Source organism: Labrus bergylta, chromosome 2 (assembly GCF_963930695.1).
Source record: "Labrus bergylta chromosome 2, fLabBer1.1, whole genome shotgun sequence".
Classification (NCBI taxonomy): domain Eukaryota; kingdom Metazoa; phylum Chordata; class Actinopteri; order Labriformes; family Labridae; genus Labrus; species Labrus bergylta.
Window position 1 is genome coordinate 1,808,127 of NC_089196.1, and position 16,413 is coordinate 1,824,539.

A 16,413-nucleotide genomic window follows, 5' to 3' on the forward strand; every position below is an offset into this window, starting at 1 on the left:
CTCGGTCTCAGGGTACTCTGGTCAACAGTAACAAAAACACAACGACAAGAAACTGAATCATGAGAATAAAAATCTTTATTAGTGTTTTATGAAGTCTGCATAATATGCCACACGCCTGAGAAGCTTATGGTCAGAAGAAAAAAAAAGAAGAGAACTGCTCTATCAATACCGCCCTCTACTGGTAAAACAACTGCGACAACTACTGTACTGACTGCTTTGCAAAAAGATTACTGTTAAATACACACATACTGTACTACTGTTATGTATATGTACGTCTGGTCCACATCAGTTTGTGTCATGTATTTTTTTTCACATTCATATGTTGTAGGCCAAAGAGAAAAAACAATGTAACACTGGACCCTAACACGTGGTTCAGTTCCCAAAAAATCCAAACGCCACTAGGTGCACTTAAAGTACAATCACTAGTGCCAGAAGGTAAACACATTTACATCGAGAAGAAAAGGAGTGAGAGGGGAAACAGCCACGTCATGACCAAGAATGGCAGAGTGTAAGCTATCACGTCTGGGTTGTACATACTGTATTTTAGAGACAGAACAAATACAATACACACATTAACACAGAATGTCCCCGTGTGCACGCACATTCGCTCTTCTTTCACGTGGAAGAAAATGATCCCGTCTCCCGTGTGTCTGTAACATTTGAAAAATCCAATTATATTCTTCTTGACCTTAACTCGCTTTGACGAAGCACCAGAAGGCTACAAGAGGTCACGTGTGTGTTTCAAAATAAAAACAAGTGAAGAGATGAACGAATGGCCATCACAAAGTTTGACCTCTGGAATCATTTATACCACCGCAGGAGAGAGAGGGGGGAGGGGCTTTGAGTTTGGGGAGCAAACCTGTTGTGTACTTTAAATGCACCACATTTCTTTGGAAAAAAAAAACAACAACAAAGAATCTTTAGGGTCAAACAAAAGGAATGAGCCTCCGTGTCACTTAAGAAACAGCTGTGGTCTTGAAAATATTACTTTAATAAAAAGTGAACGACAGAAAATTTTTAAGTATATTTATATATAAAAATACATGAGAATACAAAAAAGTAGCAAAACAACGGGGATATAGGCTAAAAACAGAATGGATTCATTGATACCTTCAGTTTCTCCTGGTGAGACGTTCACCTTCGCAGCGCCGCGTCACAAAGAGAAACAAGCTTCCATAACAGCTGAGGTTCTCTGGTCCCGTCCCAGCGCGCCTTGTCAACACATCATGAGCTTCCACAGCAGACTATTCAGCGGGGGATGTAAACCGACAAAACCGACGACACTGAAGAGTGCCGTAAAAATGACAAAGAAATAAACTACGCTCGTAATCGGGCTCGACGTTGTTTGGGGCTTTTTTTTTTTTTTTTTTTTTTTGAATCATTATTTTTAGCTAACATTCCTATTTGTCCGTTAAAGAGGCGTGTCTTATAAAGACACACGTCAAGGGGTAACAAAAAGTAAATTCAGTCAAATTTCATAAACACTCTGTGGGCGTTTTCCTTCAGTTTAAAAAAAAAACGCCACCAAGGCCATCGCTTTCTTCACTGGGCCGCCCTGACAGCAGACGACGGGGCCGCAACCCTCACCCCCCGCACAAACGTGAGCTCAGGTCCACAGGTTTGGTTGGGGATGGCGGGAGCCAGCAATCTTCAATACTGAGAAACTATTCACAGATATTTTTGGTATTTCCCCGACTTCCTGGACTAAAAACCAATATACATTTTATTTGTACCAGAAATAGATCTAATATTAAGGACTCGGGGGGGGGGGAAAGCAATTTAAGAAGGTGCAAGACATAGATGGGTATCAAAAGTGCCAAATTCTTTACTTAAGTCAGATTTTGTGTGTGTGTGTGTGTGTGTGTGTGTGTGTGTGTGTGTGTGTGTGTGCGCGTTTGTTCTCGTGTGTGCATGTGAAACGTTAAAACAGGGATGTGGAACTGGGCCACAAATACTATGAGGGACGTTACAGAATTCATTCTGTGGGGTTTTCATGGTTTTGTTTTTTTTTTTCATGAAAAAACTCACAATTTTAGAATTTAACGACATGTCATAGGGCTGCGTTTTTTTTTTTTTGGGGTGGTGGGGTGGGAGGTGGCGTTTCCTCGGCCGTTTAGGACATACTGGAGCAGCGGGCAGACGGGGAACCCATCTGAGTCAGAACCTTGTCAAGCCACTGCAGGGGTCCATTCAAATGTAGCTCGATCCAGCAAGGAGTGCTCGTGACGGTCTGCCGCCTGGACAGAGAGAGGAGAGAGATAGAGAGAGATACATGTTAATGTCTGGCGGGCTGTGTGGACGTTTCCTTTCGTTAAAGGCCCTGACACATCAAGCAGACGGCAAAGAACTAGTGGCAACAAAGGCATCGCCTCACGCCTTGACCAAAAAGTTGCACTTGAACACACTGCAAAGACTACAGCAAAGTTGACTTGACAGCCGACGGCCAACCACCACGTACGTTCTGCAGTGAGAGGAAATAACTCTCCATGCCAGCAGGGGGCGGTAGTCCGTTGTTATGATACAAGAAGACCATTTTCACACCACTGTCGCTCACCACTCGTATTATAGGTACCACTACTACTAATAGAGAATAATGTCTGATAAAAAGTTGAAAATGGAGCTGGTGTTGTCAGTTCTTGGCCTTTTAGTGGAAAAAGAAAAGAAGAGGAGGAGGAGACAAATAAGGAGAAACCACACTAATGGGTGAAAGCATGGATACTACAGAGACATGCTCAAGGGGCTTTCCTGAACCTGACAGGAGAGCTGGAGAGAAATGAAACCTCCCAACAGCCAATCAGAGCGCTCCCTCTCACCGACCATTGACGCTGATCCAACATGTTAAATCTGCTGAAAAAAGGCCGCCAGGGGACGACGGCTTTTATTTTGAAGTATGACAACCTGACGTGCTTTTATTTTGAAGGCTGACAACCTGACGTGTGGTGCTTTTATTTTGAAGGCTGACAACCTGATGTGTGGTGCTTTTATTTTGAAGGCTGACAACCTGACGTGTGGTGCTTTTATTTTGAAGGTTGAAAACCTGACATGTGGAGCTTTTGAAGGCTGTGTGGTGCTTTGGATTGATGAGCTGTTGACTCAAATCAACACTCAAAGGCTCGTCAATAAGTGGATGGCTGTGAGCTGAATAAACCCTCCTGGGCTACTTTGTTGAATAATCAGTTCAAATGTGAATAGGTGGTATGGTGCTGACATACAGCGCTGCAGGCAGGACTCACCTGTACTCGGCCCCCCAGCCTTTGACAAAGCTCATGCGGATGGTGCACATCCTGGTGAGCTGGTAGACGGCTTCAAAGCCCTGGTTGACCGACTGAGCCAGCAGGGCGGCAAATTCCTGGTTGTTGAAGATTTTTAGATTACATCCTGAAAGAGACAAAGAAGAAGTGAAGTTAACATCAGGAAACGAGGTGTAGCAGTATCAGACGAGAAACAAAACTAACCCTGAAGGAACCTCACAGGTTCAGCTGAGTCGTCAAGATGCCCCGCTCTACTTTACGGTCTACACGTGTGCTGTGTTCAGTAGTTTCCTAACGGTCCATTTTAACTAATTTCCCCTAATGCATCACAAGCTGCATCTCACCTGGAGGAATTTTACACACTGTCGCTGGATGCCAGCCATACCGCTGGTTGCAGTTCGGACTCTGGACAAAGATGGCGCTATCACTCAGGCACTCAGCAAATACTTCCCCTCCGATGTAGTAGAGCCGAACTCCTCTTCCTGAAAACACAGACAGAAACACAGTTAGCACCAGAACCATCTTAAAGGAGACGGGTCAACATGTTGTGTTCTATACCTATGTGCCTCCGGGTCATCTCCACAGTGGCGTTCCTGTTGACGTTTGACAGCAGACCCAGGCAGAACCGCTCAGAGTTTGACGGATCCGTGAATCCGTCCACTGTCAGCGAGGGCTGAGAGGCATGAAACGTCTCCCCGACCCGCTGGTTCAGCTCGTAGTAGGCTATAGAGCACCAGAAGGCGGGCTCCGAATAAGTCACCGGCTGCAGGTCTGAAGAAGAAGTCAGAGAGAGTCAGTGAGAGTCTGTCCTGATGGGGCGATAACTACTCTAACTACTAAATTCCACCAGATGTGTGTTCCGTCTGTCTCCGCTCCAACAAGGTAACAGACCTGATAGCTTTTTTATTTAGTCAATGTGTTAGCTGCCACTGACTCTTGACTTGTGTTTTATTTTGAAATTGGTCGGCTGTCTGTGCGTTTCCTTGTCTGACTTCCTGTCCAGCTTGATGCATGCTTGCAGTGTGCCTCGTTGAAAATAGGCGCATTTGAAGCAGAGTGGAGTGACATTGACTATGTGGATATCGGCAATCACTTTACCACAGAGCAGACTGAGTGGGACAGGAAGTCGGACACAAAAAGACATTGTAACATCTGGTGTGTCTTTCAGAATAAAATGCTCTGTTTTGACATTTCAGAAAAACGACCTTCTGTGTGTTTGTTGTTGTGTTTATAAGGGTTTTATACCACACATATCGTATTATCTCCGCTTGCTTGTGATTCTGTAATTACGGCGGGAACTCGCTGGTCTCGAGACTCCATCTGTCCGGTGGTTCTGCTCCGTGCTGCACTCTGAGAACGCAGCCTGTGGGTGTTTAACTGACGAGGGAGAGGGGAGCGCACACGCATCTGGTGGAAGTTCTGGATAGGTGTTTATTTAAACTCACAGCAGAGTTCTGACCTGCGCTCTAAGTTATAAACAATGTGCTCATTGTTTTAAGGGGAAGGGTCTTACCCATGCTGTGATTGACAGGAGACAGAGTGCTGGGGGACAGCTCTGCTGGAGAACCTGCCCGGAAACAAAAACATGAGTTAGAGTACGGACTCACAGGAGACCACATCCAGGATCTACAGTAGGGGTGCAGGAGGATCAGACCAAAGACTTGGGGTACGCTGGAGGCTGCTCTGCAAACAAACGTCAAAATTATACTTTTAAACTGATCTGAGTGATAACCTTTTCCCACCTGTGGTTTGTTCAGATTAAAATACTAAAAGTTTTGGATACAAAGACCTGGGAACTAAAACCTCTTAAGAGAACCTTTACAAGTACTCATCAATCTTTGATCGATCCTCCAGTAGAAGCAAATCTAGGATCACAGTAGGAGTGCAACAATTCTCAATAAAAATATTAAACAGCTCAGCGTGGCGTCCACGGTTCAATACGTGCTTGTAAATTACATATTTTCATGGTTTTGCGTACAACTAGCTTCCATGCAGTCTATTGGGTGGACCCCCCCTCCCGAGTTAATGTCCAGTCAACATGGGGAAGCTGACAACACCACACACATGACTTTTACACGACGAGCGGTGAGGAGAGGCTGCAGTAAGACGAAACCCCGACACCAGTGTGGGGACGTTTAGGTAGACAAGGAAGAGAAAACAGTGAACAAAACAAAACAGAGTTTGGCTAAAAGTTTACAGCAACAGACTACAACAGGCTGTCACGCTACACAAGATAGCAGGCTGAAACGCAGCCACCAGCTGATCCCTGCATGATGCAGACGGGTTGATGGTGAACGGAAAAAAGGCTAAGCAGTGTTTGAAACGTTGAAGTTACCGTACACAATGAAATATCAACACTTTATGATCTGTTTCTGTGTGAAAGTCCAAATTATACAAAAATTAATTTTGAATTACTGACATGTCTTCCTATTTGTACATTTGCACATGGCACTACATTAACGCCATTGCTGTTCCTGTAAAATTTGCCAAAAAAAAACTTGCAAACAAAAATATTCCCTAATGGCCGAAAACTGTGGACCCCCCCCCCAAAAACGGGGTACGTATTGACGTGACGGCTGACTGAATTGTTGCATCCCTAGATCATAGAGATAAATTGAACTTCAGTAACCTATAGGTCCACACTGATATCTTTAAACATTTGTCACAGCCTTCTGATTTGACCTGATCAGAAGGCTCCTCTCACCGACTGTTAAAAATGCTAAAAAAAATGTGTCATGAAAACACACATCTAATTTTGACCTTTTGTCAGCGGGGGGGGAATCAGGAGGAAAGGAAGTAGGAGCTGCTAGTCTAGGGTACCTGTGTCCATACTTTGATTCATCTGTTGGTCGCTGGCCTCCCCATCCTCACTGATGTAGCCCGGTGGAGGCGTTTCTGTTGGAGTGAAGCAAAGAATCAGTTTGAAGTCGTTAAATCTTCACTTATATAAAAACAGACACCGCGTCATGCAGCGCCTTCAGACACCGGGAATACAGGATCATTCATTGTGAATAATGTCTGACCCTCCACTCACCTGGTATATAGTTATTGGGAGGTTCGATTCCTGCAGGAAAGTTTGTGTTCTCGGGTATGGAATGAGTGTAGTCGTCCAGAGGTGGCAGCTCTGGCAGGATATCTGAGTGTCTTGGCACGAGAACAGGAGGCAGCACTGCAGGGTCGGGAGAGCGGAGTTAACAAACACATCGCTAATAACGCTGTCCGTTGTTTTGTGATAGTTTAAAATGCAAAGAATGAAAAAGTGAACAGAAAGACATTTTATTACTGTTACATCCCGGGTCAACCTGGCGCTTTTCTCTGAGCATCAGCGTCTTTTTTAAAATTGTTTTCAATAAGTAGAGAATGTTGGCAGCGGCAGGCGGCCACTTTGACACCTGCACTGTACCTAAACCAAAAATAACCTCTCCCCTTTGGGAACATTTCAGCTTTAAGTCAAATGAAAAAGGAGAACCAGCTTTTTTAGACGACGCAGTTTGTAAAATCTGCAATAAAAAGATCTGTGTGTTGTGGCGCTGGTGGCGCAGTGGTTAGTGTGCGTGCCCCATGTATGGAGGCTGTAGTCCTCCAAGCGGGCGGCCCAGGGTCAAATCCAGCCTGTGGCTCCTTTCCCTCTCTCTATCCACTGTCGAATCTCTCCATTAAAAGGCACAAAACGCCAAAAAATATATCTTAATTTTAATTTTAATTTTTAAAGATCAGTATAAAACGAGAAAACACGTCCAAACACATCACGTCTCACCTCGCAAATGGTTTTGGGCCTACAGGATTGTTTTGATTGTGACTTAACAACAACGCTGTGACATCCATTGTTTCCCAGTGTATACCATTATATTGGTAGGTCAAGCCAAAAAAAAAAAAAAATATATATATATATATATATATATATATATATATTATTATTATTATTATTCATTTTTTTAAGATTTATTTTTGGTCTTTTTGGGCCTTTATTATAAGGATAGGATAGTGGATAGAGTCGGAAATCAGGGAAAGAAGTCATTTAAGGATACCTTTCCGATAGAAAAGGACAGCTGCCAAGTAACACATGAACACCAAGATTCCTTCAAGTGTTTGTGTCGTCGTGTCGGCTTGTCCCCCTTGTCCCCCCCCCCCAACGCTGTAAACCTAGGGGAAACACTGGACATCAGTGACAGACACAAACGTTCAAGCTGCAGAATAATCTGCGAGCAGCGCAGTGCAGACACCGCACAGCGCCGTTTTTAAAAAACTAACTGTATTGTGATTCTTGGTAAAAGGCTCAAGAGGAGATGATTCTGGTGATACCTGTTGTTCCTCTGACGCCGCTTTGCTTCAGCACCCGGCGCTGTCTGCTGCACTGGTCCGTATCAGGTTGTGAATGTTTGTGTCTGTCACTGATTGTCACGGCGTTGTTGTTAAAAGAAAATAATAAAATAAGTAAAAGTGACGATTAAAATAATCCTGTAGGCCAGATGTTATTGCTGGAGGTCCAGTTTGTGACCCCTAGTTTTAAAACAAATAATGCAAAATGTCTTAACGCTTCAGCCAGCACTTAGATCAGCACAAAGACCGCCAGACGGCGTCCAAAGGTTAAAAAATATTGGCCTGCATGCATCTCTAAATCTGAACAAGCAAACATATTTGATCTGTTTTATTGACGACCACGAGACTCCAGAGAGTCACGGTGCTCTGACCAAAGACCACCCTGCACAACCTCCCGTAAAACCTCTGAGGCCTCGTCCACACGTGGGTGGGAGGTTTTCCTCCTCTGTTTAAAAACGCTCAGTTCTCAAAAACATCTTCATCCACATAAAAACACGGTCATGAGCACGCCAAGTCAACAACGAGATCTGTGAAATGCAAACATTTTCTCCCCCTTCTTCTGCAAAGACCGTTTAATTTATAACGTTATCCCACCGACCCGAAGTCTAACTGGGTCTTGTCTAAAGCCGTAGGCGTTGGGGGCGGGGTCTGTGTGGTGGGAGTGTTGTTTGAAGCAGCAGTGACCTCCGTCGTCCAATCAGGCGTCTCTGCTCATCCACACAGTGAGAGAGTAACTGTGTGTATGTGTGAGCGTGTAAAAAGTCCAGTTAGCATCGTTAGCACCAGCGCTAGTTTGGTTACGCCTGCCATCGCACTAATCTCGTAAACTAAAGGGACAGCGTTGCACGATGACGTCACACGGAGGAGAAACCGGCGTACAGCGTGACGTTACAAGAACAAAACTCTCACCCCTCTGCCCCCCTCCCCCTAGCCCCGCCCCCTCGCTCTCATCAGGTCAACTTATACAGACTTATAAATATGAAGATGTGCATGGTAAAAGTTAAAAGGTGCTCTCACCTGGGGTCTCCACCCTCTGGTAGTGGTAGGGGTTGATGCAGACCTCATCCTTCTTTAGGTGGAAGGCATACTCACAGGCCTCGATGGCACGCAGCTCGTGGTGGCTGTGGAGGTCCGGCCATCGCCACAAGCGGCAGTAGATAACATGGGGAAGCCCCTTCCTGTGGGAGACCTGCAGGCGGCCATCCAATGATCTGATTGAACAGCAGACAGGATACGGTGGTGAGATGGGGGGGAGAAGGGATGACACGTATTATGGGGAAGGGGAGGGAGGGGGGAATGGAGATCTGTCACCTCAAACATTGTAATGACAACTCGCCCACATCAAAGTTGTATGCAACACCATACAATAGTTGAGGATAGTCACCTGGTTTGGTCATGGTAGCTGTATAGGCCTGATGTATCCCACTGTTCTATCGTATTTGGTGTACTCAGTCCCCATATTTCAGAGCAATTGCTGTGCACAGAGAAAACAACAAAACAAAAACAAAAAACAAATGATAAACATGGGACATGGCTCATTCAGAATATCAGTATGGGTAATGTGAACATTAAAAGGCCTCTTTTATTGGAATCTTATGGCAAAAGAACCCCCCCCCCCCCCCCCCCCCCCACACACACACCCCAGAGAGTCCATTTTCAGCAGTGGAGATGAAAGATGGGAATTTCAAATAAGAGAAGCCTTTTTGACAGGAAAAACAAAAAAAACGAACATGGAGTCTGCGAACACACGAAATGAGTGAGACAAAGAGCATTCCTCGACAATGTGGCTTTGTATCAAACGACCCCCAGAATAACTCCCAACTTATCAGGAGACGCTCAAACAAACGGCAAAGACACACAATGGGTAACAAACAAGAGGGGGAGGAAATGGAAGGAAGGAGGCGACCGCGACAAAAAAAAAAAAAAAGGATCAATTCTCAAACATTCACAAGAAAAAAAAATGGCCGAGAGGCGGAGACGTTGGAAAAACTTGGAATGAGGACACAAGGGAGAGGTTTGCTTCTGAATAACAGGGCAATACATTTCTTCATTTTAAATGTACTACAAATACACAACGCGTCCTGGCCCTAACGACGTCTGTGGGCTAGCTACTACGATGAATGCTGAACATATTTGGTCCTTGATAGGGGAGGAGACGGACTGTCGGCCACCACACATTGTCAGCTCGCATTTCCTAATATTCATCGGCTGTTTGTACGGCGGGAAAGTAGGGAAGAAACGGGCCACATATTTGGAACGCAGGAAAGAAAAGGTCTGTAAATACAATCAAAACACAAGCACGACTGGCGGGCAATGCCTCTCTCTCGCGCGCTCTCTCTCTCTCACATCGAGGCGGCCACTACAAATCCCTACAAACACAACAGTGTGGCTCAGAACAATTCTCAGGCGATAACAACAACCCCGCTATCTAATAGACGCACAAACATGTTGCGTGGTACTGGGCGGCACAAGATGTTCCCACTGAACGTGAGTCTGGGCCATCAAGGCTGGCTGGCTGGCTGATAAAGAGAGCGTGTTTTCTCACCCTTCTCATTTCTCTCATCGATAAGACGAATAGAAACAGAGCGTGAAGGAGAGATGTAAACAAACAGGGATTTGACTCCAATCTTTTTTTTTTTTTTTTTTAAAAGCTGTTTCTACTATCGTGCACCGCTCATCACATACCGACCCAAACCTCTTTAAGTTTGTGTCACTCAAACTCTGAATCTAGCTGCAGCTTTCTGCTTGCCCTAGTTTACTTTAAACAGCCGTGTGGCGTCGGGGCGGCATACCTGGGGATGGTGACACACTTGGTGTTGCAGTTCTGCGTGGTGATCGCTTTCTCCAGCTCGTCTAGCTGGCCTGTCTTCTTCAGCTTCTTCACTAAGCTCTTCACGGCCTTCTCGCACCACTTCTCCTCTTGCCCATTCTGCTCGCCGCCGCCACCCGCTCCGCCAGGGCCACTGGTCGACTTCTTCCAGCCCAGCAGCCTCTTCACCACAGGAGGGGTGAACGGCAAGATGGAGGACATCTTGGGTGGACAAGCCGGAGGGGGGGGGGGGGAGGGGGGGGTCTCCAGAGGATTCGATACAAGTTCTCTCTCTCTCTCACGCACGCGCGTGCACACACACACACACACAGAAAAGAAGGGACCTAGAGCTACAGGTCGGGCCCTTGCTCTGATAGGGCCCCTCGAGTGACCAAAACGCCACAGGTGGAAGCCAGAGCTAGCAGCGTTTACTCGACACAAGTGGGCACCTTTGGGAGAAAGAGCGACACACAAGAGGAATTATTACAAACAGTTCATATAACATGTTCATATTTACAATCACAGGTAATGACATATGTACTCCCTGACACTTAATTAAACAGTGAATCCATTAATAAACGTTTCTGAGGTTACATCAGAGCCGGTTTTTGTTTGACACAGCATTTAGTGAGAGGAACAAGCAGAGACGTCCACTTGACGTTAGCTCGTCTAAATCATCAGAGCTGTTTGCTTATCAGTTTATCTTACCACTGTAACTTTTGCTGTTTTGCTAAAGTGCTCATCAGGATAGGCCGGGTCTTTGTAACATAACAATAAGTAATGTCTTTTACCTGCTTTTTGTAACATAACAATGAGCAAGGTCCTTTACACTTACCATGAGTTGATGCTATACAAATAAAGACTGATTGATTGATTGATTGATTATCACACAGGATACACCCAGTGGTGTAGTGGTGCCTAAAGAAGTGGGTATACTCTTAAAGGTTTCCTCAAATGCAAGCGGAGACGTCCACTTGACCACTTTTCCCCACAGAATGATTTTTTAAGTGGCCCGTCCAGCAGAGAATAAACGGCCTCTGTTATAAACATGTAAACCTGTTTCCACCAAGCGGTCCGATTCGGTTCAGTACGATTAAACCTGATGTTGCCTGTGTTTCCACAGCCGACCGTACCCTTACTTAGGGTGCTCTCACATAGTGCTGGCCGATATATCGTGAAGCTCGATTCGATCGATATTTAATTAATGCTTGATATGGAAAAGGGAACATCGATTTTCTTTTTTAAACTACTTCACAGTTTTCTCGCGAGATTTCCGCGGCAGCGCTTGTCCTTATTCTCCGAAAGGACGGAGGAGACTCCACTCCTGCCACTGAGTAGCCTAGCTCTTATAAGTGACCAACACGGAGGAGAAAGATGCGAGCGAGGCCAAATTACTCCAAAAAAGGGCACATAACGCAGGGCTTGACATTATAACTGGCCCGGATGAATGATTGACAGAGTCCAGCTGATTGCATGTTCAGCTGGCGACTTCACTGCTGTCCCTCCCGCGAGCGCGCTCGCTACACTCGAGTTGTTCACTCGCACACAGATTTAAACGCAGGTTTTCTCTACTAAAACACACGTTTGGTAAAACGGTTTTAAAACCATCAAATCCCGACAAAAGCCGAGCTTAAATCAGCATTCAAGGAAAAAAAATCACCGGAAGAGTCGAGAGTGACGGCATGACAAAAACAGAACGGAAAAAGGTTTGAGCCACAGTGACAGACAGCTGGAGGAGCTGGAACACGTTACAGTTAAAGACTAGATCCTGGTAAAGATAAAAGTTATTCACAAAACATCTTAGCCCTTAAGAGAGCTCCTCAAGTTCTAAAGAACTCCTAAAGATCTAAGGATGAAGAGTTTCTCACAGAGAAGAAAGAAGGAGAGATTCCAGATCTATCACAGCCTCATATTAATATCAGATTAAGTAGACTCTTACAGTTACCAGCATGGTGAATAAACATCAGCACATAAATAGAAGAAAAATACACAATATTTTTTATAATTAGAGCTCAATTGATTAAATACAAGTTGTAATTGACTTTTGCATCAGAATGGTTCAAGAGTAAATTGGTGACTGTTATTTTTCAAATCAAAAGTAATGTTCCTGGGCCGGCGGTTACAAAGGTCAGGCCAGTGATATATTTTTTTATACAGTGGAGATTCAGTTTTATAGGCTACATTTATAAACTTTAAAGGTCCCATATTCTGCTTTTTCTGGTTTTATATGCTCTTTAGTGTGTTTTCCATGTATCCTGTGCATGTTTAGGCACATCTATTTGCAATAATTCAAAGTCTGCGGAAACGCGGCTTCTCCTACCTCCTCCTGTTAGCTGTAGCATTAGCTGCATGTAACGCTCGGTTCTAGCCCCCCTTGATAAAAATGTATCAGTGTGACATCATTGTCAGTGTGAGATCACTGATCTAAGCCCATTGGCTCGTTGTGGCAAGCCCTGCAGCTCATGTTGAAATTTCCGAGAAGCGTGCTGAGCAACTGACCAATAACGACAGAGTGGATCGGCAGACCAATCAGAGCAGACTTGGCCCACGTGGGGTCTAACAGTGTGGGCTCAACAGAGTGTAGCTGACGGACTCAGAGCGTAGAGGGAGCAAGGAGGAGCAGTACATGAAAACAGACACTTCTTTCAAACTTTAGCTATTGTGAACATACAAAAGTAGGTACATATACAAACCCCAAAAAGGGCAGAATATGGGCTCTTTAATACGATAAATATCGAGTCATATCGAATGTCGACATTAGGCAAAAAAATATTGTGATATCAAATTTAGGCCATATCGCCCAGCACTACTCTCACACAAAGCAAAGTTGTATCGTACCGTGATTAAGCATGATTGCCCCCCCCTCCCCATTACCCCTCTGGCCTGCACTCACACTGCTCCAGGACTAACCGGGCCTGAGCACGGTTACCTCTTGTACATAACGTCATTATACAACACATGAATGGATTTATGTTATCATGAAGCGTGCTGAGTTAACAACATAGGCGGACTCAAATCTGAGTCTGCACATCAGAGAACAACACAGAGAACATGGCGGCTACTTAACAGACTTTGTGTCTCATGTTGAGTCATGATAGTCAGAAACAGACAGAACACTCAGAGATTTCTCCATAATGAAGGCTGTCCATTTCATGCCTGTGCTTGCGCTCATGCATGAACTGTACCCTACCGACGCACACCTCTCCCAAGCGTGCCAAAGAAGTGTACCGTGCGGATCTAAGCACTCACACTAGTCAAATGAAGTGGACTTTGGGTGTGAAGCATAGTTAGCCAGGGCATGGATTGCTTAGTGTGAGTACGTCCTTTGAAAGCGGACTGTAAGCCGGATGGTGAAAGCTACGTCAGCTACATGATAGCATGTAATCATTGCAGCGGGACACAGTGTAGCCCGCCAATAAATTCAATGTAGAAGAACGTGACACTGAAAACAAAGGGCAACAGTGGAACGTCCAGCAGAGGTCTGCACTAGGATCTGACCGATATTGGATCTTTTTGCAGCGATACCGATATATTGGACGATATCTTTCTTGGTTTTATCTTCGGTATGTAGAGATAGATTTACACATTTATTGTGTTGATCTCTCGGTTATCAAACACTTGTTGAAAAGATTTATAATGAAGACAAGATGATCACTCAGCTGGAAAGTAACTGAACATGTACGTGCATCACTGCTCGGCACTCTGCAGAGTGATGTTTGTTGTAATTCATATAGCGCCCTCTGCTGTTTTTTTTAATTTTTTTATTAAATCTGGGGTGAAAACAGCCGATACCGATAGTCACTTGAAACGGTAATATCGGCCGGCCAATTAATTGGTCGGACTCTAGTCTCAGCCTCCAATGTCGTCCATTTCGACGTGCATTTTATGCGACATTAGTCGCATAAAACAAAAACAGCCTTGAAATTACTCTCTCAAAACCCACGGGATATTGAAACATGGTACGTTTAGCGCTTGTCGTTTATTACTGCTGCTACACAGGAAGGGACGATTCCTTTGACCAATCGACGGACTGCAGTGTGTCTAGCTCCACCCTTAATTGTGGGATCGGTACGTTTGGCACCCCAACAGAAAGGTAGAAAAACAGTAGGATGGTACAACTCACAACTTTATATGTGCCATGCCAAAACTGAACTGGACTGCTTGGTGGAAACTGGGCTTACTGTGTACTAGCCAATTAGAGACAAGAGTAGGGAGGGTCGTCCCTTCACCATCCTTGAAAAGAAAATAATAACAATAATTGCAGCATACTTGAACATTGTCAATTGATGAATGGGGAACATGAGAGGGGATTTAGAAGAGGGTAAGCCCTATGGAGACTGAAAAAGAAGTGGGTATGCCTGCGGGTAGCGGCCGGTCACTAATATTCACCATAATTAACATAGTGAATGCTGACAAGGTAAAGGGACTATTTATTTTCACACACACACACACACACACACACACACACACACACACACACACACACACACACACACACACACACACACACACACACACACACACACACACACACACACACACACACACACACACACACACACACACACAGAGAGAGAGAGAAGTTTACGAGTCTAATCTTTTGGAGCCTTTAACAACAACATGTTGAAATCACACGTAGAGCGACACACATTACGTAACAGAAACGTAAACACAGGGGTGATTCATGGACGTGAAGCTGAGTGAGCTAACGTTAGCTTCTATGAGCTAGCTGCCAGCTTGTTATCAGAAATCCTTTTGTTGTGAAAAACCTGCGACGCGCAACAGTCACGTCGCTACTCCGCTCCCTTCCTGACACCCGGGTTATTACTAATGTAATTGCCTGACACTCCCTGAATATTAACATCTTACTGCTCTGTTTCATCGCAGCGACATCATGTTTGTGACTTTTACTGAAATGTAGACACGGCACCAAAATGAGTTAGCATCTTTTGACGAACTATTCCAAAGTGAGCTAACGGAGCCACACAAAACAACAAGCCGCAAAGTCCGCAAAACAGATAAAAAAACATTTTAATAGTTACCCCAGCTGTGAGTCCCAGAGCTCGGCTTTATTAGGAAAGGAGTGCACAGCCCTCTTAGCTCCTTGTTGGCATTAAAAATGCCTGCACAGTTTGTTGACCGCAGCTAATTTTGACAAGGCTGAACTCAAGTTGCTACCAGAGCTACCAGAGCTAGTTGGTCAGGTTCGGTAGACCGGAACAACAACACAAACGTGCTGGCTACGTAAAGGCGCGTAATCCCGCCTTTTTCTAAACATGATTGGAGGAGAGCCGTTGAGGGGATCGTGGAGTTATCTAAGGATTCAAGGTTCAGGATTTGTCTTATTTGCCAACATGTTGACTCTGAATTTTCACCTGAATATGAAAATGTATTGTTTGGATGTTTTTTTCTTATTCTCTAAATAAAATAAATATTACATAGTCAACCTGATTCTGTTACTAGGAATACCCCATAACCACAAATCTAAATGTTAAAGATGACATATTATATCCCTTTTTTTAGTCCCCTGTGGTCTAAATGAAACATCTGTGCTGTGCTTTGGTCAAAATATAACATGAATCAAGCACCAGAGGAGGTTTGTGACCCTGTATGAACCAGCTCTCTCAGAACGTTCCATTTTGGTGTGTGTGTCTCTTTAAATGTAATGACCCCCCCCTGAGTTTTCCCAGTAGACATCGCTCCTCTGTAGTGAGAATAAAAATGGAGGACCTGTGCAAAAGTTTTGTTCTAGTCTGGGGGTGGAGTCCATGGGTGGAGATACCAGGGGAGGGGAGGGGATTTTTTTTTTTTTACCAGAATCCCACTGTGACATCACAAGGAGAGCACATTTGAAACAGAGCATTTTTCTCTGTGTTGTAAGAGTTACAGACCACAAACAAAGGACTGGATGGGTTTATTTCACATGTTGTGGGTCAGTAGACACTCAGGTTACCCAGATATATGTTCAACAACACTGTAGAAGTGGATTTTCCATAATATGTCCCTTTTAAAACAGCAAACCATCCAAATGAA

The 16,413-nt window shown here is 44.6% G+C and overlaps 1 protein-coding gene across 2 annotated transcripts; it reads right to left on the minus strand.

The window, feature by feature from the left end:
- Nucleotides 1-57: 57 nt before the first annotated feature.
- LOC109985918 (mothers against decapentaplegic homolog 2) lies at nucleotides 58-15,591 on the minus strand. Of its 2 annotated transcripts, none has more exons than XM_020636369.3 (11): nucleotides 15,423-15,591; nucleotides 10,364-10,829; nucleotides 8,956-9,045; nucleotides 8,589-8,782; nucleotides 6,286-6,420; nucleotides 6,084-6,146; nucleotides 4,765-4,818; nucleotides 3,810-4,022; nucleotides 3,596-3,733; nucleotides 3,234-3,378; nucleotides 58-2,237 (listed from the first exon to the last, which is right to left on the minus strand). In XM_020636369.3, the coding sequence occupies exons 2-11, from the start codon at nucleotides 10,600-10,602 to the stop codon at nucleotides 2,114-2,116; spliced, it is 1,395 nt and encodes a 464-aa protein (XP_020492025.1). In that variant the 5' UTR covers nucleotides 10,603-10,829; nucleotides 15,423-15,591; the 3' UTR covers nucleotides 58-2,113. The 2 variants fall into 2 exon arrangements, with proteins under 2 accessions (XP_020492025.1, XP_020492024.1); XM_020636368.3 differs by having other exon boundaries at nucleotides 6,072-6,146.
- Between the last annotated feature and the right edge of the window lie 822 nt (nucleotides 15,592-16,413).